This window comes from Mustela nivalis (assembly GCF_964662115.1).
Source record: "Mustela nivalis genome assembly, chromosome: 8".
In the NCBI taxonomy this organism is placed as follows: domain Eukaryota; kingdom Metazoa; phylum Chordata; class Mammalia; order Carnivora; family Mustelidae; genus Mustela; species Mustela nivalis.
Genome location: NC_139027.1, coordinates 29,313,570 through 29,336,740, shown reverse-complemented (window position 1 = coordinate 29,336,740; position 23,171 = coordinate 29,313,570). Strand labels below are relative to the sequence as shown.

Sequence of the window (23,171 nt, the reverse complement as noted above, 5' to 3'; positions counted from 1 at the left end):
TCTGCCTGCTTCAGTATCAGAAGGTCTGTTTTCTGAAAAGTACCAGCTTCTGTTGTCCACAGACCTCACAACCCAAGGGGGAAAGAGAGATCACATAACGTACCCAAGGTTAAGGCCCCTAGCCTCTTGTGCTTCACTCCTCCTGTCTGTGGAACGAAGAGAGCAGTAAGTAGTGCCTGCTGCACACACACGTGGAGCGATCAGAAGAGTTAACGTTTGTGAAACACTTGGAATAGTGCCTGGTACATAGTAAACCCTCAATAAATCTTGACTGGTATTATCATATGATAATATCAGTATGATCCTTCTTATGACTCACTAAAAGCAGTCATTGCAATCTGGAAAATTGAAAAACTTGGGGGTAATTACAGTGCTTCACCTTTAATATACTGAGACATGCCGTTGAGTTTTTTAAAAAGCCGAAAGTTGACAACGTATCCATTCTAGCTCTGTACTTCACCTGCATTAGTCACCATTTGCAGCATTTGAGAGTTACTGAAAGGTGTACTAGGATTTGCTTGTGTGATTGTTACTGTGCTTTTATATGTTGGAATGATTAAGGCTAACTACTGTTTATTTAGAATTGTGCATAGTTACTACTGTTTACTGACGGCTTATCTGCCGGGTGCCAAAAAATCCTAACCTGTAGGCATTATCTATATGTTTACTAGTAAGAGAAATGAAGGGCAGAGATTTTAAGTGACTTACCTAAGGTCTTGTAGCTGGGCTAGAATTCAAACCAGGTCTCCCATGGATTTTGAAATCCGTGCTTTCCAAGTTAATCCATCATGCTACAGTGTTCCAAGGAAGCTATGAGAACTGGCTTAAAAAAGACAAAAGATCAGTATAAGACCTGGCATCATCTAGAGGAAAGGAATTGCATGAACACAGGCAGGAAGCAGTGAAGACAGGCTTTGGTGAGAAAGGCTTGGGTTACAGAATTCTCCCTCTCAAGGCCAGCAGTTTAGGTGGACGGGGAAGGAAATAGAATGCTCACTCTCGGACGAGGTGCCGGGACGGAGGAGAACACACAGACGGGAGAGAAGGGGCTTTTGCCAAGGCCAAGTGAAGGGGCTGCCAAGAGGGCTGAGAGGCTAAAACCAGGACATGGGTTTCATCGTAATTGTTTTGTACAAAACAGGCACTGGTTAGTTCATAGATAAGTGGAACAAAGAATGGGACAAGTGATATATGCATAAAATGAACTTTATTAGTAACAGTAAGCACAGAGATTAAAAACCCTAGACAGTTATGGAAATGTAAAAAGTAGGTAAAAGCGAAGGAACTTGAGTAAAGTGGTGGAAGAAAGGACACCAGCTCCCAAAGGTGACACTAAACGATAACTCTGGTTAGATTCCAGGCAGAGACACGTTTAAGTTGTGTAGACGGAGTCGGACTGGGTTGACTCAACGGGAACATCAGTTTTTCCTCGGAGAATACCTGTGCACATCCTAACAGCTTTATGCAACATTTCCCAAACTTGCCCAGACATGTGAACCACTTCTGAGGTGCTTGTTAAAATACAGGTCTGCAGCCCAGCCCTCAGCGATTTGTGGTCGGCAATTATGGGCGCTTCTGAGACAGACCGCCTTGGGCAGAGGTCAGCTGTTCGTTCGTCTTTAGGAGCTCCAGATGTTTTTCTGTCTCACATCCCAGTGCTTAGAGAGCAGAGCTAAAAGGCCATTTACAAGGTCTGGAGGCCAGCGTTGTGATTTAAGAGGAGACCATGTACCAGAAGGAACCTTAGTTGAGAGTGTTCTTATCAGAGTCTGGGGCCAATGGACATTGAGCTCTGAGGACAGGAGCTTAGCCCTGACACCTACTGAGGAAGGTAGGGTGTAATTATCATTCAACTTAACTACTTTAACTTTTTTAGAAAAGGTGATACTTGGAGTTTAAAACTTCCACTTAGGTTTTAATTACAAATATGTTATCCTTTGCACTCTCACAATCCTTGTAGATTATAAACAGACTGACTTGTGTTCTCCTTTCCTAATTTTTTTAAAGATGATGAAAAAGAACTTGTAAGTATTTCCTGGGGCACCTGGGTGGTTCAGCCAGTGAAGCATCAGACTCGTGATTTTGGCTCGGATCATGATCTCAGGGTTGTGAGATTGAGCCCCGTGTTGGCTCCGTGCTGGCCGTGGAGCCTGCTTAAGATTCTCTCTCTTTCTGTCCCCTTCTTCCTCCCCACCCATTAAATATTTCTTTAAACACTAAGCAAGGGGAAGTTTGGGGAGGAAATTGGAGGTGGGCAGATGTGGGGATGGCATCCAAGACAGCGCACTGCTAATTCTAAGTCAGCAGTTTTCAAAGGGTGATTTGTAGAACCCTAGGGGTCCCAGACCATTTCAGAATACCCGCAGGTCAAAATCATCTCCCTAATAATACGAGGATATTATTTACCTTGACAGTCTGTGCATGCTGAATCAGCAGAAGCAGTGTGTGTCGGGGTGGGGGCGTCAGACTTCTGGCCCCTTCACCTGAATCAAGGTGGGAGCTCCAAACCGTGCTGGGAGTCATCGTATGCTTCACCGCCACGCCGTCAGTTAAAAAAAGTTGTCTTTTTGGATGCCTTTGACAAAGCAGTGAATATTATGTTATTAAGTCTTTACCCTTGACACTGTATCTTTCCTAATATTCTATGTGGTGAAGTGGGAAGCACTTAGAAAACACTTGGGCCTTGGGGTGCCTGGATGGCTCAGTGGGTTAAAGCCTCTGCCTTCAGCTCAGGTCATGGTGCCAGGGTCCTGGGATCGAGCCCCGCATCGGGCTCTCTGCTCGGCAGGGAACCTGCTTCCCTTCCTCTCTCTTCCTGCCTTTCTGCCTACTTGTGATCTCTGTCTGTCAAATAAATAAAATCTTTAAAAAAAAAAAAAAAGAAAGAAAGAAAGTTGGGCCTCATGCTGAAGTACTGTAACTGTCTTAGGAAACAGCTGAGCTGCCTGCTTGGCTCTTAGAACATTCTCTTTTCTTGAAAGAACGACTGACACATGTAGGGTATTCAAACTTGGGTATTTGGCAGAAATTTTCTCAGAAAAACAATCCATGAAGTGAGCTCATCACTTCAAGGAGAATAAGTTACTGTAATTTGTTACCAATGATAAAATCTTGAGCTTTTAAGGAAAAAAGAAATGAGTTTTGGGAAACTTATATCTCCAACTATGAAACTTGACCGTTTCCCAGTACTTTAGGTATTTGGTTAGGAGTTTTCCCCTGAGATTGTTGGTGATATTAAGGCATATAATTTTTAAATATTATATGAAATATGTCAACATGTGGAAGATCTGTGTATTTTCCAGATGACTAATACAGGATGTTAAAAAAATCAAGCATCTGGGGGCGCCTGGGTGGCTCAGTGGGTTAAAGCCTCTGCTTTCAGCTCAGGTCATGATCCCAGGGTCCTGGGATCGAGCCCCTAATCGGGCTCTCCACTCAGTGAGGAGCCTGCTTCCTCCTCTCTCTCTGCCTGCCTCTCTGCCTACTTGTGATCTCTGTCTGTCAAATAAATAAATAAAATCTTAAAAAAAAAATTAAGCATCTGTAAAAGATTTATTGAAGGTTTAAGGTAGATGAGGGAGTGTTTATTTTGTTTGTTTGTTTACCAGTGTGTTTTACTGTAACAAAGAAAAGTTCATTGATAGGATTTAAAATTCCACATTGCAGTTGTTGTAAGAAGTCTCCACGTGTTGAATTTTGGTGTAGTATCAAAGAATCGTGTCTACAATTAACTGAAAAAGCTGTTAATGTACTCTTCCCTGTTCCAACCACATAGCTGGATGAGGCCAAATTTTCTTCCTAGACTTCAGTCAAAATATCATATTGCCACAGATTGATTATAGGAGCATGTATGAGAACCCAGATGTCATCTATTAAAATGTGAGACATTAAAGAGATGTCCAAAAATGTAAGGCATTGTCAATGTTTTTCAAGACTTGAAAAAGTTGTTTTTCCTAAAAACATCATATTTATGTTAAACAATGCATCTATTATTTTATTTTAAAATGAATTAATAAATATTTAATTATTTCTTAGTTTTAATTTCTAATATGGTAAGTATTGATAGATTATAGCTCACATAAACAAAAGCTCTTTGGAGTCCCACATAATTTCTAAGCGTTTAAAGTCATCCTGAAACCAAATAGTTTAAGAACGGCTGACTACGGGGAGTGCTCCCAGGAGGCTATCTGGGCTTCCTTCAGAACTGCCTTTTTATGTTCATCTACTTGCTCTGGAATCATAGAAGAAGACATCTAGGTTCTCCCAGCCCCCATTAGTAGACCCAGATTCTACCAGCCCACCCACTAAGTTCTTTTCTGTGTCGAGAACAGGAAGCAGTAAGTGAAGTTCTTGACCAGGCCATACCCTGACTCCTGTGTTATGGGATTTAAGTTGAGGGGAAGACAACCAGTTCTGGAGTTCTGAATATTTTACCACTGAGAAGGTGCTGTTTGTTCTCACAGCTCTGATAATTTTATGCTTAGTTAGAAGGTAAGATTTTAATAAAGCTGTCAACTTGGTCTTAGGAATCAGGCAGGCTATTTTTTTCATAGCATTATGACTTTGGGCAAGTCATTTTTATTTCTCTAAGCTTCAGTTTCCTATATCTAAGGTACAGTTGGTCTAACAATAGGTTAATGGTGGTGTCGATACATACTGTTTGTAATAGGTCTAATTCTCATTACCCTTGATCTTATTGGCAACTTTCTGGGATTCGGGGGTTTGTAAATCATAGCTGAATGACTGCAGACTCCTGTCAGAGGAAGCTATTCAGCCCAACTGTTGGATATATTTGATTAAGTGCATACTTTTATAATAAATCCAACCCTCCTTTATACACATACATACACATACACTCACATGCACAGAGATTGTACAACAAAGCAAGGTGATTTGGCATATGATCAATCATACCTTTTAGATTATCGGCTAATTTCTACTTGGCTTTTCAGAAAGATGATGAACACTTTGATATCACGCTAGCAAGAATGAATAACCTTCAGTGAAAGGGTCGGTCCTTAGGGACTAGCTCTGTTCTTTTGAAGATATGTGTGCCATACTTTTAGATATGAGCACATAAATAAGGTCTAAATCATACCAGACCTTGTTCAGAATTATCCTTCTATACTAAATCATTCTCCATGTACTAATTTTAAAATGTAGGCTTGATCTTCCCTAGCTTTTTGTGGAAGATCTTTCCCTACTGAAAACAGAGCCGTGAGAAGACGGACACATCATTGCTTTCTGTGGCCATAGTCTTTTGTTTCCTATTCTGTAAAATATCTCCTGACCTGTGGTACTGTGGCTCCTGAAAGGTTTGAGAATGGTTTTTGCATGAGATTAGGGAATCTGTAAGCACAAGTACATCTTCTCAAAGGATACTCAAAGTATAAATGCTTTGAAGTAGCATTTGGGGAGAAAATACATTAAAAGGGAGCCTTAAAACTCGGTAACAGTGTCATATCTTAACAATGTATACATCATGAAGTCATCATTGGTCTGTCCCAGCAGGTATACGTGAATTTTCTGTGACTTGGCTCTTCCCCTCTGGACGGGGCCCTAGACCATTCCTCGCTCCTTACTCATCATCTTTCCCATTCATCCACATCTCATCACCCTCCTGGAGAATACTGTCTTGCTTTCAGTTCTCAATGATCCAATTCTTAATGGTTGATTGAGGGTATATTTGTGTGTCTGTCTCTTCATTTTTGGCATTGCCACCTTTCCTTAAAGAACACCTCCTCATACCAATTTTAACTTTTCACCAGATGGCCTATGACTTTCAGGTATGAAAATCTTGTATTTAGAAACTGGAAACAGAAAATGGTAGAAGGAGAGGCTGCTGCATTAGAGACCATTTACCTACATTTCTGGGAGTATGTGAAAGCTCGCAAAGGGCCAGTTTCTCATGGAGTGCACTGTTCATGTCCATGTTCATGCACATAGATCCACACAGATCTATAGATCATAGATCCACTTTCCTTCAGTCCTATCGCCTGGTACTGACCGTCCTACCATTGTCTTCTAAACTATCTGGGTCTTTAGTTTACCTCTAAGAAAACTTGTGTTCAGTTGATGATGCTATAACTAACCAACAAACCTCCTCAAATCCTTGAAATGAAACAAAACACTCTTTTGGTAGAGCCATTCACCCATCAAACATTGAAAGTGCAATGATCTTTCCACGGATGGGTACCATTGTGGTTTAACAACTTGCTTATTGGAGATAAACCTAGAATCCAGGTCATTTATCCTGACTAGCCTGATTTTTCCTATAAAACACTCAAGTCTATTTGTATACGGTAGAATTATTTACCATGCCTGCAAAGGACACCAGTTTGTTTAGATATAATGGAATTATTTCAGTATGAGTTGCTAAAAAAAAATCTTGCTCCGAGAAATCTAGTGATGTATTGTAAAGATGTCCCTGTCTTTGTAGTGAATTAGCAAATAGAAAAGAGTCCTTTGAATTCAGTAGAGGTTATAGGCAAACAGCAGCACCCCATCATCCCTTTCTTTTGTATATTAATTTAATGTTCCTAATTTTATGGGTAGGTAGATCTTATTTAGGTGGCTGTCATACTTAAAGTAGGAAGAAGTATATTTTGTGCAGGAGTGAAAATAGGTGAGAATTCTGTCATAGTCATTACATACTTATGGCCTGATCACATTCCTATGAAGCGTGACTGTCCTCGTGCGGGGGCTTATTCATGGTATCCAGCTCAGGTAAGTGTTGGTTTTCTGATCTCTCTCCTGTGGTCTTTGTGATTTTGGGGAGTATCTGAGAATATCAGAGATACTTAGATACTCTGAAATCATCAGGCCATTAATATATTAGGAAGTCTTGATTGAGCACTTGGCCTGTTTTAGCTAGAAGCAGTACCTATAGCAAGCAACATGAGTTTTGTTTGAAAATAAAGTATTTTTCATGTAATTAGGGTTTCATAGAAGTAGGTGTTATGATGTTGATTTGGGCTTGTATTATTGTTATTAAATAAGCATTGGTTATTTTTTCTTTTCAAGAGAAAAACAGATAAAAGGAAAAATTTGCCCCCCGTTTATGAATTAATTCTGTGAACCTTTTATTTATGTATTATAACCATATGTATTCAGCCAGAAGTTTTTCTTCTCTCCCTCATACAACTAAACAGCTTTGGGCAGAAGCATGCAACCTTTTTACTATTAAGTTTCTCTGAAGTAAGGCCAGAAAGCTTTAAAAATATTTTGACCAAGATGGTTTAAGAGTCTGGTTATGTCTCAGTTTGTTCTGACGGACTTGAATAACATCTTGGATTGTCAAAGAAGTGATGTAATGAGTATTCTGTCAATTCTACAGGATATTCTTAGGCTAACAAATGTATCTCCCACCTAGTAAAATATAGAAAACCTCCAATTTGGGAGCAGTTTCCCTGCTTAGAAACTGATCTCCTTGTCTTGGGTTTGTACTGGGATATGTTAGACTCTTGTTGTTTTCTTTCTTCTGAGGAAGGTAAAGGTAGACTTTCTCTCTTACTTTTTTTTGAGGTTTTCAGTCTTACAAATTCATAAAAATTTGAGACAATATCAAACTTATAGAAAAGTTGTAAGTGCACTGCAACTGTTTTTTGGTATCCTAAAGTATTGGAAAGTAAGTTGCCAACACGGTGCTTCTCATCCTCAAATACAAGGACCTCTCCTACATGACCACACTATGTGCAATGACCTCAGAAAATTAACAATGACCTCTCGTTACCATGAAATCCTCCTAAGATAGCCTTGTGAAAACTAGTCAACTGGCACACACACACACACAGAAAATTTGAGTATTGCGATATGCAGAAAAGGTAATGATAATTCATAGTTGAGAGAAGGTCTAAGTATATGTCAGACAAAATATATATACTTACGATAAACTAAATGACACATTAAAAGTCAGGTGAAGACGATCAGGGTAACGGGGCCATTGTCCATGCATTTGCTTAGAAACTCAAGAGTGTGGCTGCATTCACTTTGATGCTGAATATATAAGCTGTTCTAATGACCGATCATTTGACCTCTGGATGGTGCCAGCCTTTGACATTGCAGTTGGCCTTGGTAACTTTTCTCACAGTCTGCCATCTTGGTCTTAATGATCTGCTTCCTGATGTAGCTCCAGAAATTCAGTTATTCAGTGTAGGTATTGCAGTACAGCAGAAGGCCTCTTCAGTGCATGAAGCTTGCAGCTGTCCACTGTAGCTCAAGAATGGTCTTGTGTGAACAAATGTCCTGCCTTAGAGCTCTGTTGCTGAAGAGGAAGAAAACTTGCCCTCTGTGACCAAACAGACCAACCCACCTTTTGCTTTCATTTTATTCCAGAGATGATAGTCCTAAATGAAATTCTTCATATAATTTTTCTCTGATTTATATTATCAAGTGCCATTGTTAGAGTGAATTATGGTTGTGAAATAGGCTAAAGAACAGTTTTTCGTAGAAAAAGTAAAAAGCCTACTTAATTAAGGCTAGTTCTTTGAGTGGGTCATTATAGGAAGTCTAAGTTTTAAAAACTGTTTTCTGGATAAGTCTTTAGTGTACATGTTTATATTAACGTTGGTTCATCTTAAAGTTTTTTAAATGTTTGAGGAAATTCAAGAAAAAATTCACACATTTCATCACCTCATCAGAGTGATTTGTGGGGGCCCAGTCAGTTAAGCATCTGTCTTCGGCTCAGGTCATGATCCTGGGGTCCTGGGATCAAGTCCCACATCAGTCTCCCTGCTCAGTGGAAAGCCTGCTTCTCCCTTTGCCTGCTGCTCTCCGTGCTTGTGCTCTCTCTCTCTTTGTCAAATAAATAAATAAAATCTTTTAAAAAGTTTATTACACATATGGATTCTGATTATGTTGTATCCTCTTTAAGGCTCTTGCCGACCAGTTTGAGGATAAGACTACATCTGTACTGGAACGTCTGAAGATTTTCTATTGCTGTCAAGTACCCCCTCACTGGGCCATTCAGGTATTTTTCTTGCTGTTTGTCATTGGGTATGGGAACTACTTTGCTTTTGAAAGAAAGTTAAGTACATTAGAAAGGAATGATTTTTCAGTTTATGTTGGAGTTTTCAAATATTTCAGTGAAAGAACAAAAGTATCTAGCTGGGGATTGCCAATTACTTCAAAATGCTCCTTTGGTTTAAGTGAAAACATTTTTAAGGTGTGCCTGTATGGCTTAGTCGTTGGGCGTCTGCCTTTGGCTCAGGTCGTGATCCCAGGGTCTGGGGATGGAGCCCTGCAGCGGGCTCCCTGCTCTGTGGAGAGCCTGCTTCTCCTTCTCCAGCTCCCCCTGCTTGTGTTCCCTCTCTCGCTGTGTCTCTCTCTGCCAAATAAATAAATAAATAAATAGAATCTTAAAAAATTTTTTCTTGGGGCGCCTGGGTGGCTCAGTGGGTTAAAGTCTCTGCCTTCGGCTCGGGTCATGATCCCAGGGTCGTGGGATCAAGTCCTGCATCGGGCTCTCTGGTCGGCGGGGAGCATGCTTCCTCCTCCCTCTCTCTCTGCCTGCCTCTCTGCCTACTTGTGATCTCTGTCAAATAAAATAAAATCTTAAAAAAAATTTTTTTTTTTTCTTTAAGGAATTTAAGACAAGATTAAATAGAATCCTTGAAATTAAGTAGTGAGAGAATCACAGAAGCTTTCATTTTTGAAATTAATATGTAAAAGCCGGTTAGGACCTCCTGCTTGAGAATGAACCTTTTAACCAAGCTGTTGACAAAAACAACTTAAAGCGTTTGTTTCTTGCTCTATCTGGTGAGATAACCCTTGACTACCTTTCTATTTCCGAGATGTGAGAATACTAGTGTAGCTCCTAAGGCTCCATACTGGGATAGAGATTCAGGCCCCTATGTTATGGGTGTGGCCCCCCTATTTCGTAAACTTTTTGGCCCTGAAGGCAACTTAGATACCAGGTCCAGTTTCTTAGTATTACTGAGAGGAAAACTGAGGCCCAGTGCAATTAACGACACTTTTCCAGTGTTGATCACATAGATGTTCATGAAGTAGAGCTCTGGTTTCCCAATTTTTAGTCTAGTTTCGCTCCTTTCCTTATCTCTTCATTGAGTTCTAATTATGCCAGCTAATGACAAACAGCTTTGACTGCATTCTTAGTATGACGCATGCATTTTGTTCTGCATTTTGCACACATTATCTTATTTTATTGCAACAATTGTGTGAAATATCCCCATTTTATAGTTGAGGAAGCTGTGATACTGAGAGGTTAAGTGGAGTGAAATGGTGACAGGCAGAAATTTCTAGATGATTTAGTAACTATTGTCATTTCAGCCAGCTTCCTGTCCTCTCTCGTAGGGTACACACCTAGGTAGTGATTTAGAATTATAAATGCCAACCCACCATTCAATGACTCTATATCCCCATTGTTAGATTCCTTTGAGTGTGTCATATTCTTTTTTTTTTTTTAAGATTTTATTTATTTATTAGACAGAGAGATCACAAGAAGGCAGAGCAGCAGGCAGAGAGAGACGGGGAAGCAGGTTTCCTGCTGAGCAGAGAGCCCTGGGATCATGACCTGAGCGGAAGGCAGAGGCTTAACCCACTGAGCCACCCAGGCGCCCTGAGTGTGTCATATTCTTAAGCACAGAGTAAAGTAGGGGATTTATTACACATTGGAATTCACTTTATTGAAGGAGTCTCAATATAACAGACAAATGAAAGCTTTGTTACATTATCTCAAAAGGACTACCTTTATCAAGAAGGTGTTAACAGCTGGAACTTTTTGGTATGTTTTTGACCCTGATCTGTGAAATTAAGTGCCTTGTCCTGTGTGGTTTGTGGTGGATCAGCATCTCAGATTCTGAGCTATTATTATGACAAACATGTATGTTGAGGGTATAGCTTTCAGTCTATCTCTGAACAGAAGCATTAGGAAAATTAAATACTATTCAAATAGAATTTAGGCAAAATGTTTATCTGTTTAGGAAGCTGTGGATTTTAGGATCTTTAGGCAGTTAGATAAACATCCTCTTTCATTAACAATTTAATTTTTTTTTCTTTCATTATAGGGAATGACCATATCTTTACGTATTATTTTTAAAGATAAAAATAGGACTATAGTAGTGTAATTTATCATAAAAAGAGAATACCTCTAGCTAGCCCTAATATCATAGATGCCATAACTTTCCTCATTTATTAAATGAAAAGATTAAACTACTTACCATGTGAACACTAAGGTTTATTCCATCTCCCATGTGCTATGTTCAATTTTTTAAAATGTGCAAATAACTTAAAATAGACAAATACCCCCAGATCCATGGCATACTGAAAAAGTAGATCATTCCCTTAATTATATTTTAAAAATATATTAGCTTATAACTTTCAGATATATTTTGTTTTACTTTCTCATTTTGTCAGCCTAGATTTTCCATATCCTTTGGCTTCTTAACTCTTAAATAGGTACTGAATTTTCAAAGAGTAGTAAAATTTAACAGAAAACAATGTATTCTCCACTAATATAAAATGTGTTCTCCATGCGTTATATAAGAACTTTAGAACTTTACCTACTTTTTTTTTGAAGTAAGCTCTTCACCCAATGTGGGCCTTGAACTTATGACCCTGAGATCAAGAGTCACATGCTCTACTGACTGAGCCAGCCAGCCACTCTGAACCTCACTTTTTAAACCTTTCTAGTATTTTTTCTATTCCTGCAGGATGGACCACTTATAAATCATAATATATTTACTTTTTTTTTTCTTAAAGATTTTACTTTTTTATTTGACAGATAGAGATCACAAGTAGGCAGAGAGGCAGACAGAGAGAGAGGGGGAAGCAGGCTCCCCGCTGAGCAGAGAGCCCGACGCAGGGCTCAATCCCAGGACTCTGGGATCATGAGCCAAGCCACCTAGGCGCCCCATATATTTACTTTTTAATAGTTTAACTTTCAGTAACCTTACCACAACTTGCCCCCTTTTTTATCTGCCAAGATTGGGAAATCAAGTAGTTAAGTGTTTTGGAATGTATTCTAAATAAATCCAGGTAGATCTGAGTGGGAAGACCCAGAGATGCTTTCATGAATAAAGTACACAAGTGCTAATGTATAGATTTCTATCATTTATGTCAACTGCTTAGAGTTTTTATTATTTGAGTTCAATCTCATTTTTTCCCAGTTTGAGGTATAACTGGCCTGTAACATTGTATTAATTTTAGGTGTACAACATAATAGTTTGATATATCTGTATATTGTGAAATGGTCACCACATGGAGTTTAGTTATCCATCTCTTCATATGATTACAGTTTTTTTTTCTTGTGATGAGAATTTTTAAGATCTATGTTCTTGGCATCTTTAAGTATATAATTCAGTATTATTAACTGTAGTCATCAGGCTGTACATTGTATCCTCAGAACTTTCTTATAATAGGAAATTTATATTTTTTGACCACCTTCACGCATTTCTCTCACTACTACCCCTCAACCTCTGGCAGCCACCAGTCTGTTCTGTTTCTTGAGTTTGACTTTTTTAGATTCCTCGTGTAAGTCAGATCATACTCTGTTTTTCTCCATCTCATTTATTTCACTTAGCATAAGCCTACCAGGTCCATTTATATGGTCACAAATGGTAAGATTTCATTCTTTTTTATGGCTGAGTAATACTCGTGTGTGTGTGTGGGTGTGTGTGTGTGTGTGTGTGTTGTGTGTGTGTTGTATATATGCACACACTACAGTTTCTTTATCCATTCATCCTTTGGTGGATACTTAGGCTGCTTCCACGTCTCAGTTATTGTAAATAATGCTGTAACGAACATGGGGTTGAAGATATTTTTTCAAGTGAAGATTTTCCTTTTGAATAAATGCCCAGAAGTGGAATAGCTGGATCACTCAGTAGTTCTATTTTTAATTTTTTTTTTAAAGATTTTATTTATTTATTCGACACAGAGAGAGAGATCATAAGCGGGCAGAGAGGCAGGCAGAGAGAGAGGAGGAAGCAGGCTCCCTGCTGAGCAGAGAGCCTGATGCGGAGCTCGATCCCAGGACCTGAGATCATGACCTGAGTGACCTGAGCCGAAGGCAGAGGCTTTAACCCACTGAGCCACCCAGGCACCCCTATTTTTAATTTTTTGAGGAACCTCCATACTGTTTTCCATGGTGGCTCCACCAGCTGACATTTCGCACCAACAGTACACGAGGGTTCCCTTTTCTCCACATCCCCACCAACACTTATCTTTTGATACCAGGCATTCTAACTAGAGTTTTTAAAGTTGATTTATTGCATCTCAGCTGTACCATTCAGAGAGGGTCACAGAATCTGCAGGTAAGAAAGAGATGCTGACTTCCTTTGCCTTTTAAGTTCTTCTGAGTTCTTAGGAAAAAATTGATACATTGAGTGTTTTGAAAAGTTCCTATATTAGAGTTTTTTAATTCCGTACCCCCGTATAAAGAAACTTGCTCAAGTAAAGGTAAAGATTGAATCATTGCAAATTTCTAATTAGTTGAGGTCAAATTGTAGAAATGGTGTATTTATTTCAGTAAGCAGACCCTTAACATGGCAGGTTAGCACACCCACAAGTGAAACAGGAATTTCTTTACATAAAGAAATGTTCATTATTTTAACTTGATTCTTCTAGCGCCAACTTGCAGGTTTTCTCTTTGAACTGGGATGCACGAGTTCAGCCCTTCAGATATTCGAGAAGCTAGAAATGTGGGAGGATGTTGTCATTTGTTACGAGAGAGCTGGGCAGCATGGGAAGGTATGTAATAGGAATATTCTGAGTACTGATAAGAGCCTTCTATTTGGGGGCATCTTTCTCACTTGCTTTGTTTTTCTAAGCCCACTTTTGCTGGTAGTTCACTTACTTTCTCTTTTTTTCACTTTTTCCGCCAGAAATCTTTTTAATGTTTTCTCTGATTTTTGTTGGGGCAAATAATTTTATGAGTATACATGTACGTGTATAGGTAAAAGAGAAAAGCAGGCCAAAACTGAGATGATGTTGTTTGGGGATGAATAATGGCAGTGTTAAAGACTCTGTATTTTGATCTCTTTCCTTTGCTAACTCTCTTCCTGAGGACAACTTCAACGTGAAATATTATGAATTATTTTAAGCATCACTGGGTTGCCCGATGATCAGAGTTTGTGGGGCTGAAGGGAGGGTTACCTAGGAGGGAGAGCAGTTGGGTGGGCCTTTAGAAGGAAATCTCAAGGGTGTGGCCCCCCACCCTCCTTAGGGCAGAAGAGTTGTCAACTATGTAATGCACATTTAATTCCACCCTTAAATCGGCTCAACAGGGAAAATGTTGCAATATTTATATCTGTTATTAATTTGTTGTTTTTTTCCCATCATAAATGAAAAAAATTTTTAAAGAATAAGGAGTTCTGCCTTGTGAGTATCTGTTGAAACTGACACATTGAAGTCATATGTTAATTTTGGATTAAGTTTTGAAATGACTCAATTTCTATCATAAGTGTAGTACACAAGCAGAGTAAAACCCACACATTGGCTCATTTATTTCTATAGTCAACTTTTTATCATCGCCCTAAAAAACAGAAATAGTGGTACAAGTACATGTGTGTCTGTTTTTGAAATATCTTCCTAAGTATGTCTTATTTTAGACCAGTAGTAAAAGTTAATATTCCTTTCACTAATCACTTACGGCAGTGAAGGTTTGCATTGTATTAGTGTAAGGAGAAGCCAGCATGGGAATAAAGTTTTACTGTAGAAGATTATAGAATTTTAATATTTTCGTCCCGGGAAAGAACTCCGTAATCATCTGTTCCAGCTCCCTCCGTCTGGCAATAAGGACAGGCATCTCCAGAGATTTGCCTCAGGTCACAAAGCCAGTTCCTGATTATTAGCTCCAGAGGCCCCTTGCTAGCCTTCCCACGTGCTAGATTTGTGGTATTGGGCAACTTACCCCTGCCTGCCCCCCTCTCCCCATGACTCAGTTTCCTCATTTACCCCTGTACAGGTTTTCATTTTGTAACATCTGTCAAGTAGGTAGAATGGTCCTTTCCTCACAGTGCTCCACGTGTGTTGGTTGCTCTCACTGCTGTGACTCTAAGATACATTTTTTTCACTCTGAATTTGGAATGTGTCTCACACTTGATGTTATCTATCTTCCAGTTGCTGGCTGTCAGGTGGCGTGTGGACCGGTTGTCATTGCCCGTGCTTGTCCACACTTAGCCCCAGTTCTGTTTAGTGTCGTCGTTTCAACAGTTATGTACCTGGTATCATTGCTACATATGGTAGATATAATTTCCATTTAGAATATCTTCATGAAAGATTTTATTATGATTTGGCATTGAAACAAAAAAGTCACTGAATACACAGAAAAGGACAGAAACAAAGTAGAGAGATGTAAATTTGTATTTGTGAAGTAAGCATTTATTTGTCTTTAGGGAAATCATTACAGTTTCATTTGCTTTTCTTCAAAAATAACAACTAAGTGCTTTATGGGAGCCAAGAAAGGACACCCCTAGTAGATGAAGCTGTGTTTTGTAGAGATATGTATGTGTGTGTGTGTGTGTGTGTGTGTGTACTTAAAAGGTTGCCATTTAAAATGTCAAGCAATGGGGTGCCTGGGTGGCTCAGTGGGTTAAGCTGCTGCCTTCGGCTCTGCTCATGATCTCGGAGTCGTGGGATCGAGTCCCACATCGGGCTCTCTGCTCGGCGGGGAGCCTGCTTCCTCCTCTCTCTCTCTCTGCCTACTTGTGATCTCTCTCTGTCAAATAAATAAAATAAAATCTTTAAAAAAATAATAATAAAATAAAATAAAATGTCAAGCAATGTATTAAAGGCAGGAAAAATTACCAGACTTTCTGAATAGAATTTTAAAAATATCAAAGCAACGAGATGCTGATGTGATTCATTCAAGGCATTATGTCATCATTTATTTGAAAGCATTTTTTCTTTATTAGTTAGAAGTTTGTCTCATGATTGATAGTGTCCCAAATTTGATGAAATATAGTATTATGTTTCTTTGAGAATTTAATTTTTTTTTTTTTTTTTTTTAGTTTCTGTAAGCTTGGCACTAAAGCAGGATTCAGCTGCTTAACAAAGGATTAAGTGGGTGAATGAGTGTCTTGATTTTCAGTCTGATGTGTTTTCCATTGTGTCATTCTTCACTATGCTAGTCCTTTACACTGGTCACTAAATAAATGCACTATATATAAAATTACAGTAGTTTTGAAAATAGTGATTTTTGAAATAATTAAGTTGAATTCCAAGCTTCCAAGCTCCCAAGCATTTTTTTTTTAAAGATTTTATTTATTTATTTGACAGAGAGAGAGAGAGATCACAAGTAGGCAGAGAGGCAGGCAGAGAGAGAGAGAGAGAGAGAGGGAGAAGCAGGCTCTCTGCTAAGCAGAGAGCCTGATGCGGGGCCAGATCTCAGGACCCCAAGATCATGACCTGAGCCTAAGGCAGAGGCTTTAACCCACTGAGCCACCCAGGCACCCCTACAAGCATGTTTTGAAGTACTAAATTTATGTAATTATTTTTAGAAAGTGTGGAAAGCTGAGACTTTCTCTAATTGCAGAAGAAAAAAGTAAGGAATCGATCCCTTTCAAAGAATAGATTTGACTCTGTCCTCTAAAGTGGTTGTAGTATTACTGTTTTCTTATTTATTGTATTTTTTTAAAGATTTTATTTATTTATTTGACAGACAGAGATCATAAGTAGGCAGAGAGGACGGCAGAGAGAGAGGAGGTGGCAGGCTCCCTGCTGAGCAGAGAGCCCGATGTGGGGCTTAATCCCAGGACCCTGGGATCATGACCTGAGCTGAAGGCAGAGGCTTAACCCACTGAGCTACCCAGGCGCCCCTGTATTACTGTTTTTTTAATTGGCACATGATCTTCTAAGCATTGTCTTGTGAAAATGATTAATTTCTAATTATTCTAGAAAATTTTCTTAATTTTTAGGAATGTGTTGTCATTTACCTTGTCTTAAAGTCTTTTGTGAGTTTCAGCCAAACATCCCCCCAATTTTTTATTTTAAGGGTTGATTAAGCATTTCATTTGTCACATAAAAGATTTCCCTTACCTGTTATTCTTATGCTATATTTGCAGATCAGTTTAACCAGAGACCCTAAAAAGTTTTGCTTCAAGTTGAAAGCAAATGTTTTATTTCTAAAACAGCTGAGATTCTTTTAGTATTTGGTCATGTGCCAGTAGTTGTCACCACATTTGATTTAACTAGTAGTTTGCAAAATTTTATCCTTGCATTTAGTGCTTACTGGCATAATTTATTTTTAAAGGGCAAATTCAAGAAAGTATCTAATTCTAATTATCGTGTTCTGTGCTTGCACCCTATTACTGTAGGGTCTCAGACTTTCTAATTTCGTTGCTACTTAACAGAAATTCTCATTATTTAATGACCACTGGCAAAATAGCTTCGATTAATTTTGCTTGACTTTGGGATCAGAACTGGTTCTCATCTGTTAGCATTTAGTTTTTTAAAGTTATCTGGCACAGTTCTAGCACTTTCCCCAAGCCTATGGACAAATTCTTGTTTTGGTGCACAAATTTGGTCCCTAAATGAAAGACAAAGATTGAGCTAGTATGAACTGCCTTCAGGAGGTAGGCATAAAGGGAGTGGAATGGTAAGGGGGAGGACCTCTCTTTTTTTCCTCTTGTTCCTAGCAAACAAGATTACCCGAGGTTACAGAGCTTTATCTTTTATTTTGCTGTGGTTTGCAAATCATTGTAGCCATTAGCTCTTTAAAATTTTTCCTTTACGTTACAAGTAAATGTTTTATTTCTAAAACAGTTGAGATTCTTTTAGCAGTTGGTTTGGGTTTGGGGGGAGGTGGGAGGGAGGTTTCTTTTTTCTTTTTTTTTTTTTTAAGATTTTATTATTAATTTGACAGAGAGACAGCAAGAGAGGGAACACAAGCAGGGGGAGCAATAGAGGGAGAAGCAGGCTTCCCACCGAGCAGGGAGCCAGATGTGGAGCTGGATCCCAGGAGACCTGAGCTGAAGGTAGATGCTTAATGACTGAGCCACTCAGGCACTCTGGTTTCCTTTTTTTAAAATTAATTTATTTTAGAGAGAGCGAGAGCGTATAAGCTGGGGAGAGGGATAGGGGGAGAGGGAGAGAGAGAAATTCTCAAGCAGACTCCTCGAGGAGCATGGAGCCTGACTCAGACTCCATTCCAGGACCCTGAAATCATAACCTGAGCCGAAACTACGAGTCAGATGTTCAACTGACCGATTGAGCCATCCAGGCACCTTGGGGAAGGTTTCTTCTAAATTAGTTTCTTTATGTGACATGAAAGATTTCCCACACTCTTTTCCCACACTGCAGTCAGAGTGATCTTCCTGAAAAATAAATCTGATCAGGTCTTTCCCACTCTTCAGTAACTCCCTTTGTCTCCAGGATTAAGCTTTTTAGCGTGGATGGTTTACAGACCACTTGACGATCTGACTCCTGCTTACAGGGCTAACTGCATTATCCCCTTACTCTTATCCCTGCTTCATCCCCCTTAGTACTTGCTCATTGAGGTTGTGCTCAAATTTCCACAAGATTGAAACTACTTATAATTTCTTGACTTTGCAGCATTGCTTCACCTCAGGACCTTCGTATGTGCTATTGCCCGTCCCGAACTTGTCCTACAGCTCACTCCTACTTATTCTTCAAGTTTTTCTTTGGTGATTACTTTCCATAGTGACCTTTCCCGGCTACCTCCCTCTCAGATTTGGGGTGTTTCCCCGTGCTCCTGTGGCACCCAAACTACCCAAACTACTGAGATGTCCCATTTGCCGACTTACTTCACTTAATAAACTGTAAGCTGTTTTGTATAGTATATAAGCTATAGTACTTACAGAGGTCTCCCCAACACGTAGCACAGGCATGGCACATGGTAAGTCTTCAAAATATTTGCTAAATGACCTGTAGTCTTTCATTATGAATAGTTATTGCACTGAAGCAAATCAAGTAGATACTCCCTTTGCACTTTATATATGATAAAAGAAACTTCTCCAACTCTTGCCATGTATTCTCTCTCTAAAATCAAATTAGGAGCTCTCTCCCCTCCCATTTTAATCTTTTACTCTAATAATCTCTTTAATGTAACAACATACAAAGTTTGAATTGTTTTTACCACTTTGCTGATTAGCTTTAGTAAGTGGCACATTTTGAAATCAGAGCTTAGACCTTCCTTTTCTCTTAAACTTACACTCCTTTCTCCATACCTGCCTCTCACTGGGGCTGTTGTTCATCCCTTGGAAATTAGATGTTCGGGAGGCGCCTGGGTGGCGCGTCGGTTGAGTGGCTGACTCCTGGTATCGGCTCAGGTCTTGATCTCAGGGCTGTTAGACTGGGCCCCTCTTTGGGCTCCATGCTCAGTGCAGAGTCTGCTTGAGATTCTCTTCTCCTCTCCCTCTGCCTCCCCCCCACTAATACACACACATTCTCTCTCTCTCTCACACACACACAATAAATCTTAAAAAAAAAAAAAAAAAAAGAAAAGAAAAGAAATTAGATGTTCAGTTTTTAAGCCAAAACCTGTTGTGCCCACTTGAATGAGAAAAAGAGGCAAAATATACTCTGTCACTTGGTAATGCAACTAGGAGATGAGCAGCTAATTGGATAACTAGGCCTGTTTTTAATTACTCTGTTTTATCTTGGACCTGGAGTATTTATATTGGCAAGTTCCCTTTGGAAAATCAAGCCAGAATGTGGTGTTGTCAGACGCATAAATGTAAAAAGCAATTAGTGAGCCGTTGGCTCAGTGAGAGAGTAGATAGGACCAGGCACTGCCACATAGAAGAAGGTTACTGGGGGGCGAACTACTGCGGTGGGATGAAGGGTTCTGCGCTTTCCCCTCTCATTTACTGCTTATAGGACCAGAATTTAGATGAGGAGCAAACTGCCATTCTGCTAGGAGAGGGAATCTTAAGCAGACTCCACACCCAGTGCGGGGTTTGATCTCCCGACCCTGAGATCACGACCTGAGCAGAAATCGAAGAGTTGGACGCGTAACCAACTAAGCCACCTAGGCGCCCCCATTCTGCCTGTCTTTGGGAGCCAGCCTCTATAATTGCAAACATTAGGATGCATTTTTGCTCAGCCACTGGGGAGAAGACTGGAATAAATGACACCCAAAGTTGTTTGAGTTGTATGCACACAATCACACAAACACACTTTTTAAAACCTAAAGCTGTTGTCATGTGGCCAGATCTGACCACTAGAGGGATCTTAAATTCTTAGCCTGCCTTTTTTCCATCCTCTTGGAACAAGCCTCTAGCCGTTAAGCCTGATGCTGTTATTTCTGCAGTCCTCAAAGACACCCATTGTCGTCAGCGCGTATCTGGGTCTAGAGCTCATTTCCTGCCTCTACTCTTTGCCAGGAGGGCTCCTTCTGGTTACTGCTCATAGTCCCTCTCTACTGAGCAGACGTCACATCAGCTGAGGGCCAGGTCACTCTTGTCACACATTCTAGTTATTAATGACTTTAGCTCATTCACAAAATCAGGGCATACATCACAGCCAACAAGGGCACTTGGTTTTGATGATTGCTCTGACCGGAGGATGAATACTTTTCCTGAACTGTTTTATCTCCCTTTTCACCAGAGATTGATCTTCATTTTTACACATATCGGTAAAAAAAGTTGTTTCTCAATGTTCTTAGTCCTAACAAGTCATTTCCTAGGTGCAACCATTTCCTAGGTATGGCCACTTAATTATAAGGGCTGTGAAATTCAGGTTCTGCTGTGTGACCTCTCTGTTCACTAGAACTAACTTGGTGTTAGGTAAGTCCGTCTTAGTCATCCTCAGTATGGATGTCAGCTGGGTCATGTCCCCTGAAGGAGTTCTCCCTCTATTCCCAATGGGAAGAATGTTTTATGTCTTTAAAATCTGAAGATCCTTAGGAAACATGAGTAGCCCTTTGTGACTTTTGTGTGATTTTCAGTTGAATTTATCCAACTCTATAAATGTTGGATAAATTCAACTGAAAATCACACTAAAGTCACAAAGGGCTATTCATGTTTCCTAAGGATCTTAGGTGGATCCTTAGGAAGGACCAGCAGTGGATACCAAAGAGAAGTAAGAGACAGAACTTACCTCCAAGGAGCTTATAGCCTGATACTACAGATCCACATGAATAGAATATTTTAGTATAATAGAGCGGGTGCTAAGATGGAATTATGTCCAGATTCCAGATTCTATCTGGCCATCGTATTGAGAGCTAAATAGTTCTCCCTCTGCTGTCCTTCTCTAAAGCAGTAGTCCACTCAGTTGGTATCTTGTACAGATTTTTTCTCTGAGATCTCTGGGATCTCCTCCCATGATTCTCTACACACTTTCATTTAAAAAAAAAAAAAAATGTTTAGTTGAGATTAGTTTATGCGGAAAAATTTAACTTTAGCTTTGTAGTGATCATAAGCTTTCCCCTTTGACCTCACTTCCTCTAGTCATCTCGACTCAGGTACATAATCACTCAGCAGTTGACGACAGCATTTCTTCTGTGGGAGGAACTATACACAGTTGACCAACGTGACTATTTACAGAAAATTGTAATATCCCTAGAAGCTGTTTCCGTTTACTTCTGTCTTTCTAGCAGTGAAACCTCAGGCATCTTACTTTCTAATCTGGTTTTCCAATGGAGAGAGTTGAGGAAGAACACAAACATTCGCTTAAGGCTAACTGTGTGCCTGACAAAAAGCTAGGGGATTTCACACCTCATTCTTGTAGGTGAGGCACAAATGAAGAACAGACTCTCAAGATACTAGTTACCCTGCTCAGAGTCCTACGTTTATAAGCAGTGCTCGCGTTTGAACTGCCTTTCTGACTAACAGCCCCTAAATGCTCGCAGGGTAGGAGAACACGCACTTGCTGTCCACTAAAGGTGGAAGTTTAATACCCTAAATCTGACATCGCTAGAAGTATTTTGTTTGGCTTCTCTTAAAGAATCAAACAATGTGGAAACACGAGGCCACATTCCCACATTATTGTACTACGCGGGTGGAGTTCAGCAGTGGTTCTATCTTTTATGGGCTCACTCCCCAGCCTGCTTCATAATCTCAAAAACTGGCAAGAATCTCTGGGCATTTGAGTGTGGGACCCTTGCTCTAAGCAGCGTGGCTTACCAGTCCCATTATCAGGAGGGGGAGCGTGAATTCAGCCATGACTATAGGTTCTACTTAAGCCTCAGCTGATGTCATTTTACACTGAGATTCACTTGGTGTAGTTATTGCCACAAAATTGTATTAAGAATAACAATTAGTTATGATTAGAATAATAATTAGAATAATAATCTGTTACAGAATAAAACAGATTGTTGTAACAGCCTCGATATGTGTGTATATTTGGGTAGAGAAATAGTCTTCGGGGTTTGCAGCTAACAGGATTCCCACAAGCAACCCAGTTTAATTGTAGCCAGTTGCCCATTTATATATGCCTTTTTGTGTTTGGGAATGTAGTTTTATTCTTTTTTTTTTTTTCTTTAAGGTTTTATTTATTTATTTGACAGACAAAGATCACAAGTAGGCAGAGAGGCAGGCAGGGGTGGGGGGAGCAGGCTCCCCGCCGAGCACAGAGCCCAATGCGGGGCTCGATCCCAGCACCCTAAGATCATGACCTGAGCCAAAAGTAGAGGCTTTAACCCACTGAGCCACCCAGGCGCCCCTCCTTTTTTTTTTTTTTTAAGACTTTATTTACTTATTTGATGCAGAGAGGGTAAGATCACAAGTAGGAAGAGAGAGAAGGGGGAAGCAGGCTCCCCACCGAGCAGAGAGCCCAATGTGGGGCTCAATCCCAGGACCCTGAGATTGTGACCTGAGCCAAAGGCAGATGCTTAACCCAGTGAGTCACCCAGGTGCCCCCCCCCCTTCTTTTAAGTAGGCTCTAGCATGGGGCCTGAACTCACAATCCGGAGATCAAGACCTGAGCAGAAATCAAGAGTCAGACACTTAACTGCACCCTGTTTTATCCTTCTTAATAGATCATTAGATGACAAATTTCTTGTAGTCTATAAAAACATGCATCTCTATTTTCCCATAGGGAAGTAGCAGCCCATAGCCAGGAATACCAAACCTTTTGCATTCTGTGGAGATTTCTGGCCACCCACATTCTGATATTGCACAAGAGATGTTATAAGCCCTTGTGCTTTATTTATGTACACTGGGCATATCTTTTATTGTTTTTTATTTGATAATAAATTATGTAAATTGAGTGGCTAAGTGGAAGGAGGAGGAGCATATAGAGCATTTTGGAGAGGC

General features: G+C 39.9%; 1 protein-coding gene across 1 annotated transcript in view; it reads left to right on the top strand.

Annotated features, from left to right (window-relative positions):
• The window catches only part of TTC27 (tetratricopeptide repeat domain 27), a 172,042-nt gene that overhangs the window by 80,032 nt on the left and 68,839 nt on the right, over positions 1-23,171 (top strand). The window contains exons 11-12 of the mRNA XM_082745658.1: positions 8,873-8,968; positions 13,582-13,704. Coding sequence (XP_082601784.1) covers positions 8,873-8,968; positions 13,582-13,704 — 219 coding nt within the window. The remainder of the gene's footprint in view (positions 1-8,872; positions 8,969-13,581; positions 13,705-23,171) is intronic.